Source organism: Rhinopithecus roxellana, chromosome 12 (genome assembly GCF_007565055.1).
Source record: "Rhinopithecus roxellana isolate Shanxi Qingling chromosome 12, ASM756505v1, whole genome shotgun sequence".
In the NCBI taxonomy this organism is placed as follows: domain Eukaryota; kingdom Metazoa; phylum Chordata; class Mammalia; order Primates; family Cercopithecidae; genus Rhinopithecus; species Rhinopithecus roxellana.
This window is the reverse complement of record NC_044560.1, coordinates 4,414,474-4,438,582: the sequence shown is the minus strand read 5'-3', so window position 1 is coordinate 4,438,582 and position 24,109 is coordinate 4,414,474. Positions and strand designations below refer to the sequence as shown.

Below are 24,109 nucleotides of genomic sequence, written 5' to 3'. Positions count from 1 at the left end.
GGAGCCATTTTACTTTTAATGGACATTAGATTGTTTCACTTTTGGGGTCATTACAAATACTACTGCTGGGAAAATACCTGTACATGTCTTTTTGTGAACATAATGTGTGCATTTCTGGTGAGTTCATCTACATTTTTTATTTTTTATGGTATTGACATGTTTGGAGAGTCTGGACTACTTGTTTTGTGAAATGTTCCACCATCTGGATTTGTCTGATTTGTTCCCTTACGTTTAGATTCAGGTTAAACATTCTTTTGTGAGAATATTAAATAAGTGACATTGTGTCTATCTATGTATCACATCTGGAGGAACGTGTCCCATTGTTGAAGATTAAGTTTGATTGCTTGGTTAAGGTGGTATCTATCACATTTCTCCATCATAAAGGTAACTTGCTAAACTGGTTGCTTTCTTTGCAACTTTGCTAGTATTTTTTAAAATTTTTGAGACAGGGTCTCACTCTGTCACCCTGGCTAGAGTGCAGTGGCACAGTCATGGCTCACTGCAGTCTTGACCTCCTGGGCTCAAGGAGTCCTCCTGCCTTGGCCTCCCAAAGTGCTAGGATTACAGATGTGAACCTGGCCAAGTTTTTTTTTTTTTTTTTGAGATGGAGTCTTGCTCTGTCTCCAGGCTGGAGTGCAGTGGTGTGATCTCGGCTCACCGCATCTCCGCCTCCCAGGTTCAAGTGATTGTCCTGCCTTAGCCTCCGAAGTAGCTGGGACTACAGTAGGTGTGCACCACCATGCCTGGCTAACTTCTTGTATTTTAGTAGAGACGGGGTTTCACTATGTTGGCCAGGATGGCCTCGATCTCCTGATCTCATGATCTGCCCGCCTCGGCCTCCCAAAGTGCTGGGATTACAGGCGTGAGCCACCGCACCCAGCCTGGACAAGTTTTTGTCAGTATTTTAGATTTAATATTTTATTGACTGACAAAGTCTTATGGCCTAAACTTTACTGTGAAATTCGAATAGGTGTGTTGTGATCAGTTTGAGTTTTGACAAATTGTGTATACCTGTGTAACCACTACCGCCCCTCAACCTGTGTAACCAACACTGCCACAAGCAAGATCAACAGTTTCAGTATTCCTAAATGTTCCCTTATACCCCTTCCCAGTGAATCCTTGCCTGTGGTCCTAGGAAATCTGAACTGTTTTCCATTACTATAGATTATATTTGTCCCTCCTAGAATTTCATATAGATGAGTTCATTATATATTCTTTTTTTTTTTTTTTTTTTTTTTTTTTTTTTTGAGACGGGGCTGGAGTGCAGTGGCCAGATCTCAGCTCACTGCAAGCTCCGCCTCAGCCTCCGGAGCAGCTGGGACTACAGGCGCCCGCCATCTCGCCCGGCTAGTTTTTTGTATTTTTAGTAGAGACGGGGTTTCACCATGTTAGCCAGGATGGTCTCGATCTCCTGACCTCGTGATCCGCCCATCTCGGCCTCCCAAAGTGCTGGGATTACAGGCTTGAGCCACCGCGCCCGGCCCATTATATATTCTTTTATGTCTTTTTTTTTGAGACAGAGTCTTGCTCTGTTGCCCAGGCTGGAGTGCAGTGGCGTGATCTCCGCTCACTGCAAGCTGCGCCGCCTCCCGCGTTCACGCCATTCTCCTGCCTCAGCCTCCCTAGAAGCTGGGACTACAGGCGCCCGCCACCACGCCTGGGTAATTTTTTTTTTTTTTTTTTTTTGTATTTTTAGTAGAGACAGGGTTTCACCGTGTTCGCCAGGATGGTCTCAATCTCCTGATCTCATGATCCGCCCGTCTCGGCCTCCCAAAGTGCTGGGATTACAGGTGTGAGCCACCACGCCCAACCTCTTTTGTCTTTTTTTTTTTTTTTGAGACGGAGTCTCTCTGTCGCCCAGGCTGGAGTGCAGTGGTGCAATCTCAGCTCAATGCAACCTCCGCCTCCCGGGTTCACGCCATTCTCCTGCCTCAGCCTCCAGAGTAGCTGGGACTACAGGCTCCTGCCACCTCGCCTGGCTAATTTTTTGCATTTTTAGTAGAGACGGAGTTTCACCGTGTTAGCCAAGATGGTCTCGATCTCCTGACCTTGTGATCCGCCCGCCTTGGCCTCTCAAAGTGCTGAGATTACAGGCGTGAGCCACCGCGCCCAGCCTTCTTTTACGTCTTTTTTGGCTCAGAATATGTTTGTGAAATTTATTCATGTTATTGTATATATCAGCAATTATCAGTAATGAATTACCTTTTTTTTTTTTTTTTTTTTTTTGAGATGGTATTTCGCTCTTGCTGCCCAGGTTGGAGTGAAGTGGTGCAGTCTTGGCTCACTGCAACCCCCGCCTCCAGGGTTCAAGAGATTCTCCTGGCTGGGCGCGATGGCTCATGCCTGTAATCCCAGCACTTTGGGAGGCCTAGGCAGGTGGATCACCTGAGGTTGGGAGTTCAAGACCAGCCTGACCAACGTGGAGAAACCCTGTCTTTACTGAAAATACAAAATTGGCCTGGCGTGGTGGCACATGCCTATAATCCCAGCTACTAGGGAGGCTGAGGCAGGAGAATTGCTTGAACCTGGGAGGCGGAGGTTGCGGTGAGCCGAGATCGTGCCATTGCACTCCAGCCTGAGCAACAAGAGTGAAACTCCGTCTCAAAAAAAAAAAAAAAAGAAAAAAGAGATTCTCCTGCCTTAGTTTTCCAGTAGCTGGGATTACAGACGCCCACCACCATAGCCGGCTAATTGGCTAATTTTTTGAATTTTTAGTAGAGACAAGGTTTCACCATGTTGGCCAGGGTGGTCTTGAACCCATGACCTCAAATGCTTTGCCCACCTTGGCCTTCCAAAGTGCTGGGATTACATGTGTGAGCCACTGCGCCCAGCCAATTTTTTTTAATTTAGTAGAGACAGGGTTTCACTGTGTTGGTCAGACTGGTCTTCAACTCCTGACCTCAGGTGATCCATCTGCCTTGGCCTCCCAATGTGTTGGCATTATAGGCGTGAGCCACTGTGCCTGGCCATGAGTTACTTTTTACTACTGAGTAGTATTCCATCGTATGGATGGCTGTACCTCAATTTGTTGATGAGTTCACTAGTTGATCGACATTTGTAGTAGTTTTTGATTCTCGAGTAACAGTATTACCACAAATTTAGCAGCTTAGCATAGCACACATTGATTATCTCATGGTTTCTGTGGGTCAGGAGTCAGGAAACTGCTGGGCTGAGTCTCACCAGGCTACTATTGAGAAACCTCTCGGGACTGTGGTTGCACACAAGGCTTAACTGGGGAGGGGTCTGCTTCCTAGCTTGTGTGCTTGTTGGTGGCATTCAATTCCTTATGGACCATGAGACTGGAGACTTTAGTTTGTTACTGTCAGTCAACGGCCGCCCTCAGTTTTTTGCCAAATGAGTCTTCCCACTCGCTGCCTCAAAGCCAGCAAAAGAGAGAGTCTCTTAGTAAAATGGACATTACCACCATGTATCTTACCCACATTAATGCAATCACGTACATGCTGTCACCTTTGCCATATTCTGTTGGCCAGAAGCAAGTAACAGATCCTGCCCACATTTGAGGAGAAGGAACAGCACAGGGGCATGGATACCAGGAGGTGGGGATCATGGGGTCACCTTAGAGTCTGTTCGCCACAGGATTGCTTCTAATTCTGGGCTACTGTGAGTATTCGTGTATGTATAAGTGTTTGTGAGGACATATTGTTCATTTTTCTTGGGAAATAACCTGTGAGTGGAATGGTAGGGTCATGTAATAAGTATGCTTAGCTTTGTAAGAAACTGTCTAAATGTTTTTAGCCATTCTAGTGAGTGTGTAGTGTTATTTATTTGTGTGTGTGTGTGTGTGTGTGAGTGTGTGTGTGTTTTTGAGACAGGGTCTTTGTCATCCAAGCCGGAGTGCAGTAGTGTGATCATAGCTCACTGTAATCTCCAAGTCCTGGGCTCAAGTGATCCTCCAGCCTCAGCCTCCCGAGTAGCTAAGACTACAGGTGCATGCTACCATGCCCAGCTAATTATTTTTTTGAATTTTTGTAGAGAGGGGGTCTCGCTGTGTTGCTCAGGCTAGTCTTGAACTTCTGGACTTCAGTAGCCCTCCTACCGCTGCCTCCCAAAGTGCTGCAATTACAAGCATGAACCACAGGGCTGAGCCTAAATATTTTTTGTTTTTATGATGCTGTTATATTTATAGATTTTATTTTTTAATTATTCAATACTACTATTTAGAAATAAAATTGAATTTTATATATTGGCCTTGTATCTGCAACCTTGTTAACTCTTAATTCTATTAGCTTTTTTTTTTTTTTTTTTTTTTGGAGACACACTCGTGCTCTGTCACCGAGGCTGGAGTGCAGTGGTGCGCTCTTGGCTCACTGAAAACCTCCGCCTCCTGGGTTCAAGCGGTTTTCCTGTCTCAGACTCCCTAGTAGCTGGGATTACAGGTGCCCGCCACCATGCCCAGCTAATTTTTTTTGTATTTTTAGTAGAGACGGGGTTTCACCATGTTAGCCAGGCTGGTCTTGAACTCCTGACCTCAGGTGATCTGCCAGCCCCAGCCTCCCAAAGTGCTGGAATTACAGGTGTGAGCCACCGCGCCCGGCCTCTAGTACCTTTTTTGTACGTTCCTTGTGATTTCTCTGTAGACGATGGTATCGTCTGCAAATAAAGACAGCTTTACTTCTTGCCTTCCCATTAATATGCTTTTAATTTTTCTTGCTTTATTGCACTGTCTAGGACTTTTGAGTGTATTGTTAAAAGGAACAGTGTAACTGGATATCTTTTGCTTTGTTCCCGATTTGGGGGGAAATATTTTTAGTCTTCTACAGTTAAGTGTTAGCTATAGGTATTTGTAGTAGGTGCCTTTGTCAAGTTGAAGAAATTCAACTTTCATTTTTAGTTGGCTGAGTTCTTTTTTTTTTTTTAAATCATATGTGTTTTGAGGCCAGGCACAGTGGCTCACGCCTGTAATCCCAGCATTTTGGGAGGCTGAAGCAGGAGGATTGCTTGAGGCCAGGAGTTCGACACCAGCCTGGGCAACATAGTGAGGCCCTATCTCTATACAAAATTTTTAAAAATGAGTCTGACATGGTGGCACATACCTGGAGTCCTAGCTACTTGGGAGGCTGAGGCAGGAGGATGACTTGAGCCCTGGAGTTGTAGGTTACATTGAGCCATGTCACACTACTACTGCGCTACAGGCTGGCTGAAAGATGGAGACTCTGTCTCTTTTTTTTTGAGACGGAGTCTTGCTCTGTCACCCAGGCTGGAGTGCAGTGGTACAATCTCGGCTCACTGCAACCTCCACCTCCCAGGTTCAAGCGATTCTCTGCCTCAGCCTCCTGAGTGGCTGGGATTACAGGCGCCCGCCACCATGCCTGGCTAATTTTTTTTGTGTTTTTAGTGGAGATGGTGTTTCACCATGTTGGTCAGGCTGGTCTTGAACTCCTGACCTTGTGATCTGCCCACCTCAGCCTCCCAAAGTGCTGGGATTACAGGCGTGAGCCACTGTGCCCGGCCTGAGACTCTGTCTCTTAAAAAAAAAATTATTTTTGAATGTTGTCAGGTGCTCTTTTTTGTCTCTACTGAGTTGATCCTTTTGTTTTCTTCCTTTCTTTTATTTTTTATTTTTTATTCTTTTTGAGACAGAGTCTTGCTCTGTCGCCCGGGCTGGAGTGCAGTGGCCGGATCTCAGCTCACTGCAAGCTCTGCCCCCCAGGTTTTTTTACGCCATTCTCCTGCCTCAGCCTCCTGAGTAGCTGGGACCACAGACGCCCGCCACCTCGCCCGGCTCGTTTTTTGTATTTTTTAGTAGAGACGGGGTTTCACCGTGTTAGCCAGGATGGTCTCGATCTCCTGACCTCGTGATCCGCCCGTCTCGGCCTCCCAGAGTGCTGGGATTACAGGCTTGAGCCACCGCGCCCGGCCCCTTTCTTTTATTAATATGATGATTTATGTTGATTGATTTTTGAAATGTTAAACTGATTTTTTATTCTTTGGATAAATTCTACTTAGTACATTATTCTTTTTATATATTGCTGGACTTGATAGTATTTTGTTAAGGATTTTTACATTTATGTTTGTGAGGGATATTGGTCTATAGTTTTTTTGTTTTTATGTCAAGATAGTAGTGGCATCATGGAGTGAGTTTGGCAGTTTTTTTTTTGTATTCTTTGAAACAGTTTATATAAGATTGCCATTATTTCTTCCTTAAATGTTTGATAGTATTCACCAGTAAAGCCATCTGGGCCTAGAGTTTTCTTTTTAAATTTTAATTTTATACTTTATTACTTTTTTTTTTTTTTTCAGTGACAGAGTCTTGCCCTGTCACCAGGCTGGAGTGCAGTGGCGTGATCTCAGCTCACTGCAACCTCCACCTGCCAGGTTCAAGCGATTCTTCTGCCTCAGCCTCCCAAATATCTAGGACTACAGGCATGTGCCACCACACCAAGCTAATTTTTGTATTTTTAGTAGAGACGGGATTTCACCATGTTGGCCAGGTTGGTCTCCGTCTCTTGACTGTGATCCGTCCACCTCGGCCTCCCAAAGTGCTGGGATTACAGGCATGAGCTACTGTGCCTGGGCTACTTTTTTTTTTTTTTTTTTGAGACGGAGTCTCGCTCTGTCACCCAGGCTGGAGTGCTGTGGCCGGATCTCAGCTCACTGCAAGCTCCGCCTCCCGGGTTCACGCCGTTCTCCTGTCTCAGCCTCCCGAGTAGCTGGGACTACAGGCGCCGCCACGTCGCCCGGCTAGTTTTTTGTAGTTTTTAGTAGAGACGGGGTTTCACCGTGTTAGCCAGGATGGTCTCGATCTCCTGACCTCGTGATCCGCCCGTCTCGGCCTCCCAAAGTGCTGGGATTACAGGCTTGAGCCACCGCGCCCGGCCTACTTTTTTTGTTTTTAAGATGAAGTCTAACTCTGTTGCCTAGTCTGGAGTGCAAGGGCTCGATCTCGGCTCACTGCAAACTCTCCCTCCTGGGTTCAAGGGGTTCTTTTGCCTCAGTCTCCTGAGTAGCTGGGATTACAGGCATGTGTTACCACGCCTGGCTAATTTTTGTATTTTTAGTTGAGATGGGGTTTTACCACCTTGGCCAGGCTTGTCTCGAACTCCTGACCTCAAGTGATCTACCTGCCTCAGCCTCCTGAAGTATTGGGATTCCAGGCGTCAGCCACTGTGCCTGGCCTATTACTTTTTTTACTTACGTATTTTTTTTATTATTTATTTATTTATTTATTTATTTATTTATTTATTTATTTATTTTGAGACGGAGTCTCGCTCTGTCGCCCAGGCTGGAGTGCAGTGGCCGGATCTCAGCTCACTGCAAGCTCCGCCTCCCAGGTTTACGCCATTCTCCTGCCTCAGCCCCCCGAGTAGCTGGGACTACAGGCGCCCGCCGCCTCGCCCGGCTAGTTTTTTGTATTTTTTAGTAGAGATGGGGTTTCACCGTGTTAGCCAGGATGGTCTCGATCTCCTCGTGATCCACCCGTCTCGGCCTCCCAAAGTGCTGGGATTACAGGCTTGAGCCACTGCGCCTGGCCTTTACTTACATATTTTTAAATTATGTATTTAGTTTTAAAAATAGATGTGAGGCTATTAAACTTTTTTATTTTTTCCAGAGTCAGTTTTGGTATGTTTTGTCTTCAGGAATTTGTCTTTATTTCAGCTATCTCGGCTCTCTGCAACCTTTGCTTCCTGAGTAGAAGCGATTCTCCTCCCTCAGCCTCCTGAGTAGCTGGGTTTACAGGTGCCTGCCACCATGCTTGGCTAATTTTTGTATTTTTAGTGGAGATAGGGTTTCACTATATTGGCCAGGCTGGTCTCGAACTCCTGACCTCAGGTGATCCACCCTCCCAAAATGCTGGGATTACGGGCCTGAGCCACTGCACCCGGCCTGAAATTTTTATTTTACATATTCTACTTTTCATATCTAGAAATTCTATTTTCTTTTTTTTGAGTTGGAATCTCATTCTGTTGCCCAGGCTGGAGTGCAGTGGCGTGATCTCAGCTCACTGCAAGCTCCGTCTCCCGGGTTCACCCCATTCTCCTGTCTCAGCCTCCTGAGTAGCTGGGACTACAGGTGCCGCCACCTTGCCTGGCTATTTTTTTTTTTTGTATTTTTAGTAGAGACGGGGTTTCACCGTGTTAGCCAGGACATTCTCCATCTCTTGACCTCGTGATCCGCCCTCCCCGGCCTCCCAAAGTGCTGGGATTATAGGCGTGAGCTACTGCGCCTGGCCATGTGTTGAAATTTTTGATTGGATGCTGGATATTGTGAGTTCAGTATTGTTGAGGTTCTGGTTTTCGTGGTCTTTAAAGAGTATTTAAAGCTTTGTTCTTCTGGGCAGTTTTTTATGGTTTAATTTTATTATTTTGAGTTCTGTTTTTTAGCTTTGTTAGAGTGGGTCTGGATAATCTTTAATCTAGGGATCATTTGACCTCCCCTACCAAGATGTGGCCCTTCTAGGTCTCTCCTGAATGCCCTGTGAGGACAGTCCAGTCTGGCTGCTTGGGACTCGTGTTTCCTCAGAGTTCTAAAAAATGTTCAGCTCAAAGCTTCTTCATCACTGTGGAGTTTCACCCTATCCATGCACACATTTTAGTATTCAGCAAAGACTTGGGAGAACATCCAGGCAGATTTCTGGAGCACTTTTTCTGCATAGCTCTTTCTTTCTGAAGTCTGTCTTGCAGCTTTCAGCTGCCTTGGCCTCCCTGAACTCTCATCTCTGTCTCTTGAACTCAAGTGGACTGCATGCTCTGCTGGGGATCCCCCCCTCTCTCTCCTGGGTCTGAAATGTGTCTCCTGGAAGGAAGCTAGAGTGATTTTAGGGCTCAAGTAATTTGTTTCTCTGCTTTCAGGGATCATAGTCCTGCACTTCCTGCTGTCCAATGTGTACACACAGTGGTTTTATTTATTTGGCTTAGTTTTCTAGTTGGTTACAGTGGGAGGGCAAATCTGTTCCCTGTTACTCCATCATGACCCGAAGTTGACTTTGAACAGAGGAGTGACATGAAATAACTTACCATCTCCTCTAATCCTGAATGTGAGGTGGTGGTATTATTCCTGTTATTCCCATAGATGAGGAAACTGAGGCTTAGAGAGGTTGAGCAGCGTACCTCCAAATCACTGAGTTTTTTTTCTTTTCTTTTTTTTTTTTTGAGATGGAGTCTCGCTCTGTCGCCCAGGCTGGAGTGCAGTGGCGCGATGTCAGCTCACTGCAAGCTCCGCCTCCCGGGTTCACGCCATTCTCCTGCCTCAGCCTCCTGAATAGCTGAGACTACAGGCGCCGCCACCACGCCCGGCTAATTTTTAGTAGAGACGGGGTTTCACCGTGTTAGCCAGGATGGTCTCAATCTCCTGACCTTGTGATCCGCCCACCTCGGCCTCCCAAAGTGCTGGGATTACAGCGTGAGCCACCGCGCCCGGCCTCACTGAGTTCTTAATGCCACAGCTTGTGTACTTTCTGACATGCCACTGCATCTCAAAGGATATTGGTGGGATTGAATCTTATTCCCAGCAGAAAACTACACAGACTAGCTTAGGACATGTCTGGAGTCACAGTCACTGGGCAGAAGCGGGATGGGTACTCCTAGACCTGGAGCTCCTGCCAGTTGCTCAAATCCGTGAGCTGCTTGTGAGCTTGTTCTTTGTTGGGCAGCAGGTCAGGATCTGGGAACGCCTTCCAGTTGGAGAAGGTCAGAGCCTTGGCAGCAGGAGTGAGAGCACCTTTGTCTCTACCAAAAGAAAAGCATTTCTCTCTCTGCCGCCGTAGTCTTTGCCTGACTTTTTTTTAAAACGGTTTTCTGCTTTTGCTTTCTTCCCTTCCTGCTCTCCCCATTCGGGCCTCTGAGGATCCCGGGCATGGATTGCCTTGTATCTGTTTCTTACATTGTTATAATACATGCCTGTGGGTAGTTTCTGAGCCTTTTTTTTTTTTTTTTCCTTGAGACAGGGTCTTACTCTGTTACCCAGGCTGGAGTGCAGTGTTGTGATCACAGCTCACCACAGCCTCAACCTCCTGGACTCAGTTGATCCTCCCACTTCAGCCTGCTGGGTAGCTGGGACTTACAGGCGTGTGCCACCATGCCTGGCTAATTTTTGTGTTTTTTAGTAGAGACAGGGTTTTGCCATGTTGCTCAGGCTGGTCTTGAACTCCTGGGTCCAAGCGATCCTCCCACCTCGGCCTCCCAAAGTGCTGGTATGAACCACCATGCCTGGCCTTGTTTTTTTTAAATCATGGACTACCCTGTGAAGATTTCCAGGATCAGTTGGAGATGGGGTTTTGCTATGTTGGCCATATGTTGGCCAGGTTGGTCTTGAACTCCTGACCTCAGGTGATCCGCCTGCCTCGACCTCCCAAAGTGCTGGGATTATAGGTGTGAGCTACTCTGCCTGGCCCGCTTTAATTTTTTAAAGAGCTAGTATTGTGGAAGATTTTTAAAAAAATAAGTAGTACTGTTTAAAAACACAGGGTAGTCCATGATTAACAAAATTTTTTAAAAGGCTCGGTGTGGTGGCTCACATTTGTATTCCCACCTTCAAACTGGGACTATGGCTCTGGGAAGCCATGACTTGAGGAATTTGGAGTGTTGCTGTTTCAAATTCCATGGTAGGAATTATGCATACACATGTATCCTTTTTTTGTTTTTGAGACAGGGTCTTACTCTGTTGACCAAGCTGGAATACAATGGCACCATCATAGCTCACTGTAATCTCTGCCTCCTGGGGTCAAGGAATCCTCCTTTCCCAGCCTCCTGAGTAGCTGGGACTACAGGATGCACCACCACACCAAGCTAATTTTTAAATTTTTTGTAGAGATGGGATCTTGCTGTGTTGCCCATGCTGGTCTCAAACTCCTGGCTTTAAGTGATCCTTCCATTGTAGCCTCCCAGAGTGCCGGGTTTATAGGTGTGAGCCATTACACTTGGCTATGCTGCTTCTTCCTTTTTTTTTTTGAGACAGGGTCTCACTCTGTCACCCAGGCTGGAGTGCAATGGCATGATCTCAGCTCACTGTAAGCTCCGTCTCCTGGGTTCAGGTGATTCTTGTGTCTCTGCCTCCCGAGTAGCTGGGACTACAGGCATGCACCTCCACACCCAGCTTATTTTTGCATTTTTTTGTAGAGACGGGGTTTTGCCATGTTGGCCAGGCTGGTCTCTAACTTCTGGCCTCAAGTGATCGCCCACCTCAGCCTCCCGAAGTGCAGGGATTACAGGCGTGAGCCACCATGCTCTGCTGGCCATACTTCTTATATGCTTTGAATATCCTTGGCAGAATATACAAGGAACCAGTGTCAGTGTGGGTCCCTTAGGGTTGGAATGAGAGGGAGGCTTTCTTTTTTACTTTTAATGTTACATTTTTTAAAACAATTCATTGACATGGCTTATAATTTAAAAGATACTAAAGGGTATATGATGAAAGAGATGTATTTGGCACTGTGTATCGTTTAAAGTTCTTCCCTCTGGTCAATACTAGCTGTTCAAGGGATGAACTAATTTTAAGAGCAGTTCCTTGGTGAAAACAATTCATAGTGATTAGTTTTATTTTAGGAAGAAAGTTTTGGGTTAAGTCAGAGTGGGGCTTCCTAAATACTAAAACTGTTTGCTTTTGTGTGTTTTGTCTGGTCAAATAACCTACATTATTATTTATGGAGTAGCATTAAGGTTGTTGCTTAATAAAATGTGGTTTAAACAAAACTTGCTTATTTTGATTAAGTAGAAGTGTTCAAATCTCTGTAGTACCAGTTACTATCTGAGTAATCATGGGCAAGTTATTTAACTTCTTTTGCCTCAGTTTCCTCATCAGCAGTAATTTGGTATACTTACTGTGAAAATTAAAGAAGGAAAGAGTTAAGTGAATGTTAGCACTTAGTATTTACCAAATGGAGTGGAGGAAAACCCTCAGGAAGATAATGAACTGAAGAATCTAAATAATCCATTCAGTTGAGTTGTCACCATTGTTCAGTTTTTTGCTGCCCATTCGTTCATTTATTCATTCATTCAATGAATTTCTATTGAAGGCCTCCTCTGTGCCTGGCACTGTCCTAGGCCCCGGGGATACAGTGATAAGCAAACGCAGGCAGTTTCTGCACACGTGGAGTTTATCATCTGGTGAGAGAGACAGGCCTCAGCCCCATAGTCACACAGATGTAAAGTTGTAGGTCTGCTCAGGTCCTTGAAAGAGAGGCAGGTGGTCCTACGTGAGTGTGTCATAGGGAGATCTGACCTAGTCATGGATGTCAGAGAAGGAATGTTTCCCTGAGGAAGTGTCTTAGCTGGATCTGAAGGATGAATTAAAGGGAAGGAAGGGAAGGAAGGGCATGTGCAGAGGCGCAGTGACAGAGAAAGCAAAGGCCAGTGCGTCTGTAGGGGGCAGAAGTGGGGAATGTGGTACCACTTGAGACCTGAGATGTAGTCAGAGTAGATATTAGGCCTTGTAGGCCATGCTGCGGTTTTTCTGTCTTCTTCTTTTTTTTTTTTTTTTTTGAGATAGAGTCTCGCTCTGCTGCCCGGGCTGGAGTGCAGTGGCCGGATCTCAGCTCACTTCAGCTCACTGCAAACTCCGCCTCCCGGGTTCACGCCATTCTCCTGCCTCAGCCTCCCGAGTAGCTGGGACTACAGGCGCCCGCCACCACGCCCGGCTAGTTTTTTGTATTTTTTAGTAGAGACGGGGTTTCACCGTGTTAGCCAGGATAGTCTCGATCTCCTGACCTCGTGATCCACCCGTCTTGGCCTCCCAAAGTGCTGGGATTACAGGCTTGAGCCATCGCTCCCGGCCGGTTTTTCTGTCTTCTAAGAGCAATGAGAAGCCCTTAAATTTGTTGTGTTTACTGGGGTGAGTCGGTGGATAAGGAATGGGACGATCAGATTCTCCTTTGGAAATGATAGTCTGTTTGCATCACAGAATATGAATTGGAAGAGCGCCAGCACTGATGAGAAGGCTGACGCAGCGGTCTAAGCAGGGGATTTTGGTAGATTGGACCAAAGTGATAGCAGTAGAGATGGAGAAAAACAAATAGATTGTTTCCATGGACTTTAAAATTTTTTTTGAGACAGGGTCTGGCTCTGTCATCTGGGCTGGAGTGCAGTGGTGTGATCACAGTTTACCACAGCCTTGAATTTCCAGGCTCAAGGGATCTTTCTGCCTCAGCTTCCTGAATAGCTGGGAGTACAAGTGCACACCACCACACCTGGCCCATTTTTCTATTTTTTTGTAGAGATGAGGATTTGCCATGTTGCCCAGGCTGGTCTCAAACTCCTGGGCTCAAGCACTCCATCCACCTGGGCCTCCCAAAGTGCCAGCATTTGCACTACTCTTCCATGAATATTAAGGAAGGAATATTGGCAGACTTGATGTAATGAGTTAGCTCTGGGAGCAAGGGAGCAAGAGCTGTGTCAAGATGGCCTTTGGATTCTAGTTTACATCGTTTGGTGGTTTGTCCCAGCATGCCAAGAGGGAATGCTGGAAGAAGACATAGGTGGCAGAGAGGACTGTGAGTCTGCTCCAGGGCAGCTTAAGTCAAAGCAGAGGCAGGAAGGCAGTCAGATGTGTACCTCAGAGGGGCGTGGGCTGGAGCTCTAAAGGTTTGAACTTACCAGTGTCTGGAGCTTGGGGAGGGCAGGAGGCAGGGAGGCAGGGAAAGCTTGCTCAGATTCCCTGAGACTGACCCTCACTGTCTAGATAGTTTCCTGCTGGCTGACCTCTTGTCCTGGGTGGTGAGGCTTTTGGGACAGGACTTCGGATGGAGGGATAGAGTCCTTCTTCCAGCAGAGTGCTTGCCACTGTGCTGTGTGCCAGCTATGTGGTAGCAACTGGCATGAGGAATTCTTTGGGAACCCCTCTGTGGACTGGGCTTCTGTCCTTTTTCAAGGCAGCCTGGCACTTCCATCTGATCTGTAATAGCTGGGAGAATGGAGGCTGCAGGCTGTCTCCTGGGACACACAGATTTCACTGCACTCGTCTGGATATTATCTGTAGATAGATGGCAATCGACCTGACCATCAGTCACAGTAAACTAATCATAGCTCACTTAGCATCATACCTGCTTGCTTTATTCTTTTGGAGATTTGTAAATTTCTTCAGAATCTGTCTCTACCTCTGCCTCTCCCTTTCTCTGAATTTTGGCCGGGTCAGTCAAGGGTCGAAGGTGCCTGTGAGGGTGAGGTAGTGGCCCCAAGGAGGAGGAAACAGGCTAGAGCCAGGGGCTCAGCTGCAGTGCTGCCTGCTCGCCAGGAGGTTGGTCTGCTTATATGTCAGCCTGTCACTAGCTTATTTCCAAGAAGGATTTAAGCCTGAGACTTCCTTTACCATTGTGGGGTGGTGTCCTTAGTGGCAGGGGATAAATAGGCACCTGTGTGGTTTACTGGCTTCTGGGCTCCAGAAACTAGATGCCCAGAGAAAATCCTGAGCGTGGGCAGCTGGGGCCCCCTGGTGGTGGAATCTGGTTCTCCACTGCTGCGCGGCTTTTCTTCCCAGTCCCCTGACGTTGGGGAGGTGGCAGAAAGAGGAGGTGTTGCGCTCTGTGTTCAAGCCTTTTCTCTGGACTCTACTCTTCCCGTGGATTTTGTGACGGTCCCCAGCCCTTGCTGCTCAGTAGGTGGTCGTGGGCCTTCCTGAGCAGAACCAAGCCTTGTTCTTGGAGTGCTGTGGCGGTGAACCCAGAAACAGTCTATCTTCCCTGCTGCATTCAGAGTCTTTGGGCTACTTTTTACAGGTAGTCCACTGCAGAATACTCTCATGTCATGAAAAACCGGTGAGAGATGTGAGAAAGAGGTGCTAGTGTGCATCGTTTGAGAATGGAACAGCTTTGGTTTTTTGATGTCCATTGGGTGGCACTGTGATCTTATTTTTGTTTCCATTTTTCTTTGCAGCCAAGCTCTACTCCAGGAAGTGAAAATGTGCTGCCTCGAGAGCCGCTGGTAAGTACCTAAGATGTGTGGTATCACTTTCTAGTAATTAAAATGCCATGCGAGTGAAAAGAAACCTTCTCTTCCTATGGTTCTGCATCAGTAGTGTCCCTTTTTTTTTTTTTTTTTTTTTTTTGAGGTGGAGTCTCGCTCTGTCGCCCGGACTGGAGTGCAGTGGCCAGATCTCAGCTCACTGCAAACTCCGCCTCCCGGGTTTACGCCATTCTCCTGCCTCAGCCTCCCGAGTAGCTGGGACTACAGGCGCCCGCCACCTCGCCCGGCTAGTTTTTGTATTTTTAGTAGAGACGGGGTTTCACCGTGTTAGCCAGATGGTCTCGATCTCCTGACCTCGTGATCCGCCCGTCTCGGCCTCCCAAAGTGCTGGGATTAGTAGTGTCCCTTTAAAAGTAGCTGTTACCTAGAGACTGCCTCTGTCAGTGACCTCTGACTTCTCTTCTCGCGTGCAGAGATGACTGACATCTCCCCTTAGTAAAGCCTGGTCTTTTCTAGAACTAAAAGCATCCACCCCAGATGGTCCTGCGCCACTTTGTTTGTGGCTGATCGATAGTAATTAGTGAGATTCCTGAGCCTGTGGGAGCCTGAGGTGGAGTGAGGTGGCTGGGCTTCTAGACTGTCTGAAGTACCCGCCCCCTGCTCTGCCCCTCAGGGTGCGAGTGCCTCAGTGGCCTTTAAAGAACAGGTAAGCGACGGAATTCTGGTTTTGCCTGGTGGGTAATTGTGTGATAGTCATTCCCAACACTGTCTTCTTACACTATGGATAGGGAAGAGGCCTACTAAGCACTACAGGTCATTTTCTCTCCCATGTGCTTTTCATTTAGTGGCCAGAGTCCCTGGCTGCCCACCCCATTTTCATTCTTTTTTGCTTTTCAGGGCCTGCTGTAAATCCTCTTGGCTGGGTAGTAAGACTGGTTCTGTACAAACCAGATAAGTTTGATGGCAGAGCCAGCTCCAAGTTTAACTTTTCAGAGCTTTTCTTCCTGCGTAGCGATAGCAGGCGTAGGGCTGTACTGCCAAGGCCTTGTTTCAACAGGGCCTGTGGTTTCACCTGCTTTGCTTCACTCCCCATCTGGCAGTCGTGGGAGGAGATGACGTGAGGGCCTTAGCGGGTATGAACATGTCTGAATTCCAGTGTGTACAAAGGCTTTCCCAGGCTAAGGGCGAGTTGGATCCAGTTGAGCTGTCTGTAGAAAGGCCGAGGTGATACAAGCACTGCCGGGACTGTTTCAGGGGAGCAGTGTTGTCATTTGTGTCACCTGCTGTTATGTCACCAGTTACGGGCTTATATCCCGGCACTCCCATGGTGGCCTCATTTCACTCTTTTGATATTGCCCAGATCCTTCCTTGAGGTCATGGTGGTGGGAAAGCCAAGGAGGCCCTGCCTTGCCAGTGTCTCAGGACGTCTGCTGGCTTCCCTGGGGCCTGCCTCAGTGCCCCTCAGGCCGAAGTTGTGGTGGTTTGCGACTGAAGTACAGATTGGACACCATCGGCTGTGGGAGTCCTCTCCTTCCTCTGTCTTTTCCAATTTTGATGTACCCATTTAACTGATCATGGGAAGACTGGCCAGTCCATCTTTTGGGGCTTGATTCGAGAAGCTCTTTGGGAGCCCTGAGCAGTTGGCCAGCTCACTGATTTCTGGTGTTTGGAGCCCTGCAGACCCCTTGCTCTGCTGCTGTTTCTGTGCCCTGCTCTTCCTGCTGCACTGTGCATCTGCTTATTGGTTGGTTGTATTTTTATTTCTTTCTTTTCTGGGAGGCCCTGAGCAGTCTTCAAACCCTAGTAGCCTGTGATCGTCCAGAGTTCAGACTCATTCTCTCCAGGCCAACTCCACAATTACCTTATATTTAATTAATATTTTTTCTCCTCTTTACGTACTTGCTGCATAATTGCTCAGAGGAAAGAAAACACATAGCAGCAATTTATATATATATAAAAAAAATAATTAAAAAAACCCCGAAATAAACTCCCATCTCATTTGGGCTGATCCTATGAGTTGGGTAATTAGGGCCCTATTAAAAGGTAGACCCTTTCTCCTTCCCTCCCTTTTTTGTTTATTAATTTTTTTATATTAAACTCCCACAGTCTCTCAGTCATGCCCTTATTGCTTTTGGCCAAGCATTTGCAGCAGCCTGATTAAACGGGGGCACCAGCCGAGTCGCGTGGTCTTGTGTGAACTACTTCTTCCTCCTGGGAGTGGTGTTGGGAGGGTGTCAGGCAGAGGAGCCCTCTGAGGACTCGTGTGGCAGGACGGGGACACGGGATGGGCAGCCCCCTTGCACAGAAAGCCCCACAGCTCGGTGTGGTGGTTCATGAAAACACACAGCACTCAGCCTTTCCACAGGGAGGGCGCTTTCTCAGGCCATGTGTGTTCGCCGTCTCCTGCATGCTCAGCTTAGCTCAGCTCAGGCCTGAGGATGGGGAACAGACAATTGAGGAATAAAACGAAACCTTGTTCTCGAGTAATTCACGTATTTTACTTGGGGAAGAAAAGGCATTTATACACATGAAATAATTAGCAAACTGCACACGACTGTATGTAATTTTAGCAAATAGCACAACATTGTGTATCCTTTGGTGCAGAGCTGCCTGATTGGGCGTAGGAGAGAGCCCCCAGTTATTCAGAGAAGGAAGAGCTCTGCAGAGGGCGAGGGGACACTTAAGGATGGCTTTTGTGAAACTTGAAGCCAGGCCTCGAGGGATGGGATATTTCAGTGTTGGGGGAACACACTGCTAAGTTGTTTTGTTTTTGTTTTTATTATTATTATTTTTTCCTTTAAGCTTCAGGAAGTATATATTTTTTTGTTTTTAACTGAATGCATATTTTTCATAGAATTCCTTAATGGAAGTTGCCTGGTCTCTACACTAAAGGCAAACAATCTTATTCTTTGTCCCAGACTAGATGATCACTTTGAAATAATTTTTCCCCTTATTAAAAAAGTAAGTTACTGGCCGGGTGCAGTGGCTCATGCCTATCATCCCAGCACTTTGGGAGGCCAAGGTCAGGGGATCACTTGAGGCCAGGAGTTTGAGGCCAGCCTGCACTAAATAGAGAGCTCCCATCTCTATTACAAATTTTAACATTAGCCGGGCTTGGTGGCTCACGCCTATACTCTCAGCTGCTCAGGAGGCACAAGCCAGAGGATCGCTTGAGCTCAGGAGTTCGAGGCTGCAGTGAGCTATGATCATGCCGCTGCTCTCCAGCCTGGGCAACAGAGCAAGACTCTGTCTCTACAACAAAACAAAACAAAACAAGAATAAAAATAAAAGTAAATAACGACAGAAGAAGTTCGCTTTAGTAGTCAGTGCGGTGCAGGTGACATTGTGATGTAGTCAATATGTGCATGATTGTTTTATTTGCTGGGCAAAGAAGACTTGATTTTCAGTTCTATCCACTCTGAATCATAAAAGCTGTTTTGAGATTTTGTGGTGAGAAATGTAATCTTGTAGTCTCTAAACGACACATTCGTGTTTATAGCCAAATCCTGGCCTTGATTCTAGCAAAGTAGTGACGCTGCATGTTTCCTTTTCTTGCCCGTTAAATCCTGCCCCAATCCTGGCCTCCAAATCAAACCAACCCAGCAACATTGACCATCTCAGAGGAGCAGTTGCTCTCTAATATCATAATGTCATTAGGGCTGGAGATTGGTGAACAGACCAGTCTTGAGAAATTCTGCAAACTCCAAGTTGAAATTCTCTGTTGTTGACAAAACTCTGCCAAAGTTAAAATGGCTGGTTACTTTTTTCTCTTTATACTCTCTTCACTGAGCTTTGCCTGCTGAGGCAAGGAGTTCAGACAGGCCTCCAGAGTACTGACCTCCAGCTTCCCCCAGACCTGTGAAGACCTGTGAATTTCCCGCAGACCCTGGTTTTCTAGCCACAGTTGTGTGCCTGTCCTCAGGCCCACACAGAGTCTCTGGATCCGGCTCCTTGTGCTGTCCTGGCAGAACCAAATCCCTGCCTGGTCTATAGGTATTTCAGAATGAGCGGACAGTTGTCTGCATAGGGTAATTCAGTTCCCATCTTGCTTGGATACTGAAACTTGGGTTAAGTAAACTTTTGAGGTTCCCACTTAGTCCTGTGATTTTTGGTTATTCGAAGCAAGCAGTAAATAAGGTTTGATTTACACATCTGCTCACTTGTTTCAACTCAGCTTCTCAGTGTTCAGCAATACTATAGCTCATCTACTTTACACAGGGCTTATGGGTTTTGGCTAAACTAGAATTTTAGCTTTTTGCTCTTTGACACCAAGTTCTCTCTAATGGATGAGTCCTTGGCCATCGTCTCTTCCTTTAACTTTTAGGTGTAGGTTCTTTTATTGTTTTCTTTCTGTCCTCTTTCCTGCATCTCTCCACCAAAATAATCCCAAAATACAATTTTTTTTTTTTTTTGAGACGGAGTCTAGCTCTGTCGCCAGGCTGGAGTGCAGTGGTGTGATCTCGGCTCACTGCATCCTCCGCCTCCCGGGTTCAAGCAATTCTCCTGCCTCAGCCTCCTGAGTAGCTGGGATTACAGGTATGCGCCACCATGCCCAGCTAATTTTTGTATTTTTAGTAAAGACAGGGTTTCACCATGTTGGCCAGGATGGTCTTGATCTCCTGACCCACCTTGGACTGCCCACCTTGGACTCCTAAAGTGCTGGGATTACAGGTGTGAGCCACTGTACCTGGCCCCAAATTACAGGTTTTTTTTAATAACTGATGACAGCAATTTCTACTTTATCACCTTTTTCTAGGATTACTATTTTTTTTGTATGCTGAATTCTTCAAAATAAAGACGCTCTGCAGTTGCAGATCTAGGTTGCGTCTCAGTAGTTTTGCTCTCCAAGTGCCAAAGTACCCTCAGGTTTCTTCCTGAGGCTCAGATGGTACCTTGTCCAGGGGGTTCTACATCGTGTATTTGATCTCAGTCCTGGGGAATCTCATCCACCTTACCCCTGGGATACCCAAGATTTTCTCTTTGGTTTTCAAGCCAATTAACCAGAGGCTGGTAATCAGAAGGTGTATTTTGATGGATTCAGGAGCCAATACTGTGATGTCTTTAAGAATTGTCAAGGCATTGTGGCTCACACCTGTAATCCCGGCACTTTGGGAGGCCGAGGCAGGTAGATCACCTGAGGTCAGGAGTTCAAGACTAGCCTGGCCAACATGGCAAAACCCCGTCTCTACTAAAAAAAAAAATTAGCTGGGTGTAGTGGCAGGTACCTCTAATCCCGGCTACTCAGGTGGCGGAGGTTGCAGTGAACCGAGATTGCACTACTGCACTCCAGCCTGGGTGACAGAGCCAGACTCTGTCTCAAAAAAAAAAAAAAAAAAGCAAAAAGAATAGCTACAGCCAGTTGCCTGTTTGCCTGTCTGCCAAAGACCTCTAACATGTATTCCTGGCATAGTCTCCTCAGTATTTGTATCTTTTGTGACTTTTATGGTTAGAATACTTTGGTGTACTTGTCAGCAGGTTCACTGGATAAGTGGTTCTCATTTTTTTTCCCACCAAAACATTTCTTTTTTAGAGATGGTGTTGCGCTCTGTCACCCAGGCTGGAGTGCGGTGGTGCAGTCTCTGTTCACTGCAACCTCTGCCTCCTGGGTTCAAGCAATTCTCTTGCCTTAGTCTCCTGAGTACCTGGGACTACAGGTGTGCACCACCACGGCCAGCTAATTTTTGTATTTTTAGTAGAGACGGGGTGTTGCCATGTTGGCCAGGTTGGTCTCGAACTCCTGGACTCAAGTGATCCTCCTGCCTTGGCCTCCCAAAGTGCTGGGACTATAGGCATGAGCCACCACACCCGGCCCCACCAAAACATTTCTGAAGAATGACATTAGCATGCTCAATACGTTTCTTTGTGTGTGCACAAAGAAACTATAGGCATGAGCCACCACACCCGGCCCCACCAAAACATTTCTGAAGAATGACATTAGCATGCTCAATACGTTTCTTTGTGTGTGCACATGTATGCATGTATGTATGTGTATATGCATGTATATGACAATACATACGTATTTTATAACATTTAAGCATTTTGTGGGGAAACAAAATTGATTTTGATACTGTATTCATGAAAGTGTTTTTTTTTTTTTTTTTCCTGAGACAGAGTTTTGCTCAGTTGCCCAGCCTGGAGTGCAGTGGCACAGTCTTGGCTCACTGCAAGCTCCGTGTCCTGGGTTCACGCCATTCTCCTGCCTCAGCCTCCTGAGTAGCTGGGACTACAGGCGCCCGGCACCACGCCCGTCTAATTTTTTGTATTTTTAGTAGAGATGGGGGTTTCACCGTGTTAGCCAGGATGGTCTCGATCTTGTGACCTCGTGATCCACCTGCCTCGACCTCCCAAAGTGCTGGGATTACAGGCGGGAGCCACCGTGCCCGGCCGAAAGTGTTTTATAAGCACATGGGTAATGAAACCAGCCATTCAGGGATTTCAGGAACTTGTTATTTTCCAGGAAAAATATATAAATATGACAAACCTAATTTTGAAGTATTAAACATAATTATTTAAAAAGTCTGGCCGGGCGCGGTGGCTCAAGCCTGTAATCCCAGCGCTTTGGGAGGCCGAGACGGGCGGATCACGAGGTCAGAAGATCGAGACCATCCTGGCTAACATGGTGAAACCCCGTCTCTACTAAAAAATACAAAAAACTAGCCGGGTGAGGTGGCGGGCGCCTGTAGTCCCAGCTACTCGGGAGGCTGAGGCAGGAGAATGGCGTAAACCCGGGAGGCGGAGCTTGCAGTGAGCTGAGATCCGGCCACTGCACTCCAGCCCGGGCGACAGAGCGAGACTCCGTCTCAAAAAAAAAAAAAAAAAAAAAAAAAAAAAAAAAAAAAAAAAAAAAAAAAGTCTGTAGTGGTTGATTTCTGTGCGGAGTTAGGTTTGCTGAAACGAGTTGTCACCTCCACCTCTTTTTCCTGCTCAGGAATGTCTGTCGGGATGCAAGTGATTGGGGGTGATATTATAGGGATAATTCAAAATCCGCTCTATTAATTTATTTTTAAAAAGCAAATCATTGGCTGAGTGTGGTGGCTCACGCCTGTAATCCTTGCACTTTGGAAGGAAGAGGCAGGAGGATTGCTTGAGTTCTGGGGTTTGAGACCAGCTTTGGCAACATAGTGAAACTTGTCTTTACAAAAAAATTTAGCCAGATATGGTGGTGAGTGCCTGTAGTCCTTGGGAGGCTGAGGTGGGAGGATTGCTTAAGCCCAGTGGGTTGAGGCTACAGTAAGCTTTGATCACACCACTGCACTCCATTGTGGGCAACACAGCAAGACCCTGTCTCAAAAGCCACTCCCCCTGCCCAAACAGTAAATCATCTACAAAAATTTTGGTGCTTAAACCATTACTAGCAACATATTCATCAGGATACCCCTCACAACTGCTGCAGAGAAACTTGGGGACTAAAATAAAATACAAACCACGGATGGGCTCACGGTGCACTTCACTGAAGGTAACATTGTCAGCATGATCAGATCCAGCATCCTGGGCCTGAGATTTAGGCACTTTTCAGAGAGGAAAAAGTGTTGGCTAGTGTCTTTCCTCACTCCTCTCTCATCAACAATATAAAGGTGTCAGTGAAGAAAACGTTTCTAACACTAGTGTCCGTGTATGCTGACTGCTAGTTGGGAGAGTGCCTGTGATTCCCACCTCCTCTGCCAGATCTGCCGAAGAAAGCTGGTAAGACCTGGATGCTGAAAGGGATGAACTTGAGCACAGCCTCATTCCGTTTCTGGGTGGTTATGATCTCTAGACCACTAACTGATTTTGAAATGACTGCCTCTTTTTCCTCTGTCCTTCCTATCACAGACAGCAGGTTTCTTGCCTAGACTAGGCGGTGCCCTTTAAATTGTTTCCTCTTTCAGGTAAATGAAGAGGTTGCTTTCCAGTTTTAAGGTGCCCTTTTACAAATAATTATTAGATGAATCGAAACTCTTAGGAGTAATAATTAAATAAATGGAATTTGAAGAAGTTATTCAGCTTTGTTTATACTTTAGGTTCCTGGCTTTTATAGTAATGCTTGATATTTGCTGCTGTTCCTGTAATCAGGGGCCCCGACTCTTGGATAAGTGGGCAGTGTCCTTATTTTGAGGATGTGGGAACTGAGGAACTGAGCACTCAGGTGCCTTTTATCAGAGCTACTCAGTGATTGGGGAAATTCAATTTTCCCTCCCCTCCCCTCCCCTCCCCTCCCCTCCCCTCCCCTCCCCTCCCCTCCCCTCCCCTTCCCTTTCCTTTCTTTTATGACAGGGTCTTGCTTATGATAGGGTCTTGCTCTGTCACTCAGGCTGGAGTACAGTGGCACAATCATTGCTCACTGCAGCCCCCCACCTCTTGGGCTCAGGTGATCCTCCCACCTCAGCCTCCCAAGTAGCTGGGACTACCAGTGCATGCCACCATGCCCAGCTAATTTTTTAATTAAAAAAATTGTGTAGAGACGAGATTTCACTATGTTGCCCAGGCTGGTCTCGAACTCCTGGGCTTGAGTGATCCCCCCGCCTCAGTCTCCCAAAGTGCTGGGATCACAGGTGTGAGCCACCACACCCGGCTTGGAATTCAGTCTTTGATCTTATCCCTAGCATCATTCTTTCAAAATAAAAAGTTCCGTTTCCTCCCTTTTCTCCTAGAGGTATCATCTTAGTGCTCCTTTATATGCCCTACCGTTGCTGAAGATGTGATCTGCAAAACTTTTATTTGGGCAGGGGAATGCTGTTAAAATATTTTTCTTTTGATTAAGGTCAGTCATCAGTTTCAAAGAATTTTCATGTAAAAGTGTTTTTTTAAGTGTGATCTAAAGCATAGGTGTTCCATGGGGGCAGGCTCAGGATAAATCTAAAAGCCCCCAGTTTGAAAACCATTGACTGTTGTGCTGGTTAAGATAACCAAGTACCCTGCGTGTTCCAGGAGAATCTTTTCTCTTTTTTCTTCTCTTTTCTTTTTTGAGACAGAGTCTTGTTCTGTCACCCAGGCTGGAGTGCAGTGGCACTATCTCAGCTCACTGCAACCTCTGCCTCCGGAGTTCAAGCGATTCTCCTGCCTAAGCCTCTTGAGTAGCTGGGACTACAGGTGCCCACCACCATGCCCAGCTAATTTTTTTATTTTTAGTAGGGATGGGGTTTTGCCACGTTGGCCCGGCTGGTCTCGAACTCTTGGCCTCAAGTGATCCACCCGCCTTGGCCTCCCAAGGTGCTGGGATTACAGGTGTGAGCCACTGTGCTCGGCCCATTTTCCAGGATAATTATAATTTAAAATGT

At 46.6% G+C, this 24,109-nt stretch overlaps 1 protein-coding gene across 1 annotated transcript in view; it reads left to right on the top strand.

Moving 5' to 3' along the window:
- Positions 1 to 24,109, top strand: part of PEX14 (peroxisomal biogenesis factor 14) — a 160,939-nt gene that overhangs the window by 8,291 nt on the left and 128,539 nt on the right. Inside the window, exon 2 of the mRNA XM_010364160.2 lies at positions 14,823 to 14,870. Coding sequence (XP_010362462.1) covers positions 14,823 to 14,870 — 48 coding nt within the window. The remainder of the gene's footprint in view (positions 1 to 14,822; positions 14,871 to 24,109) is intronic.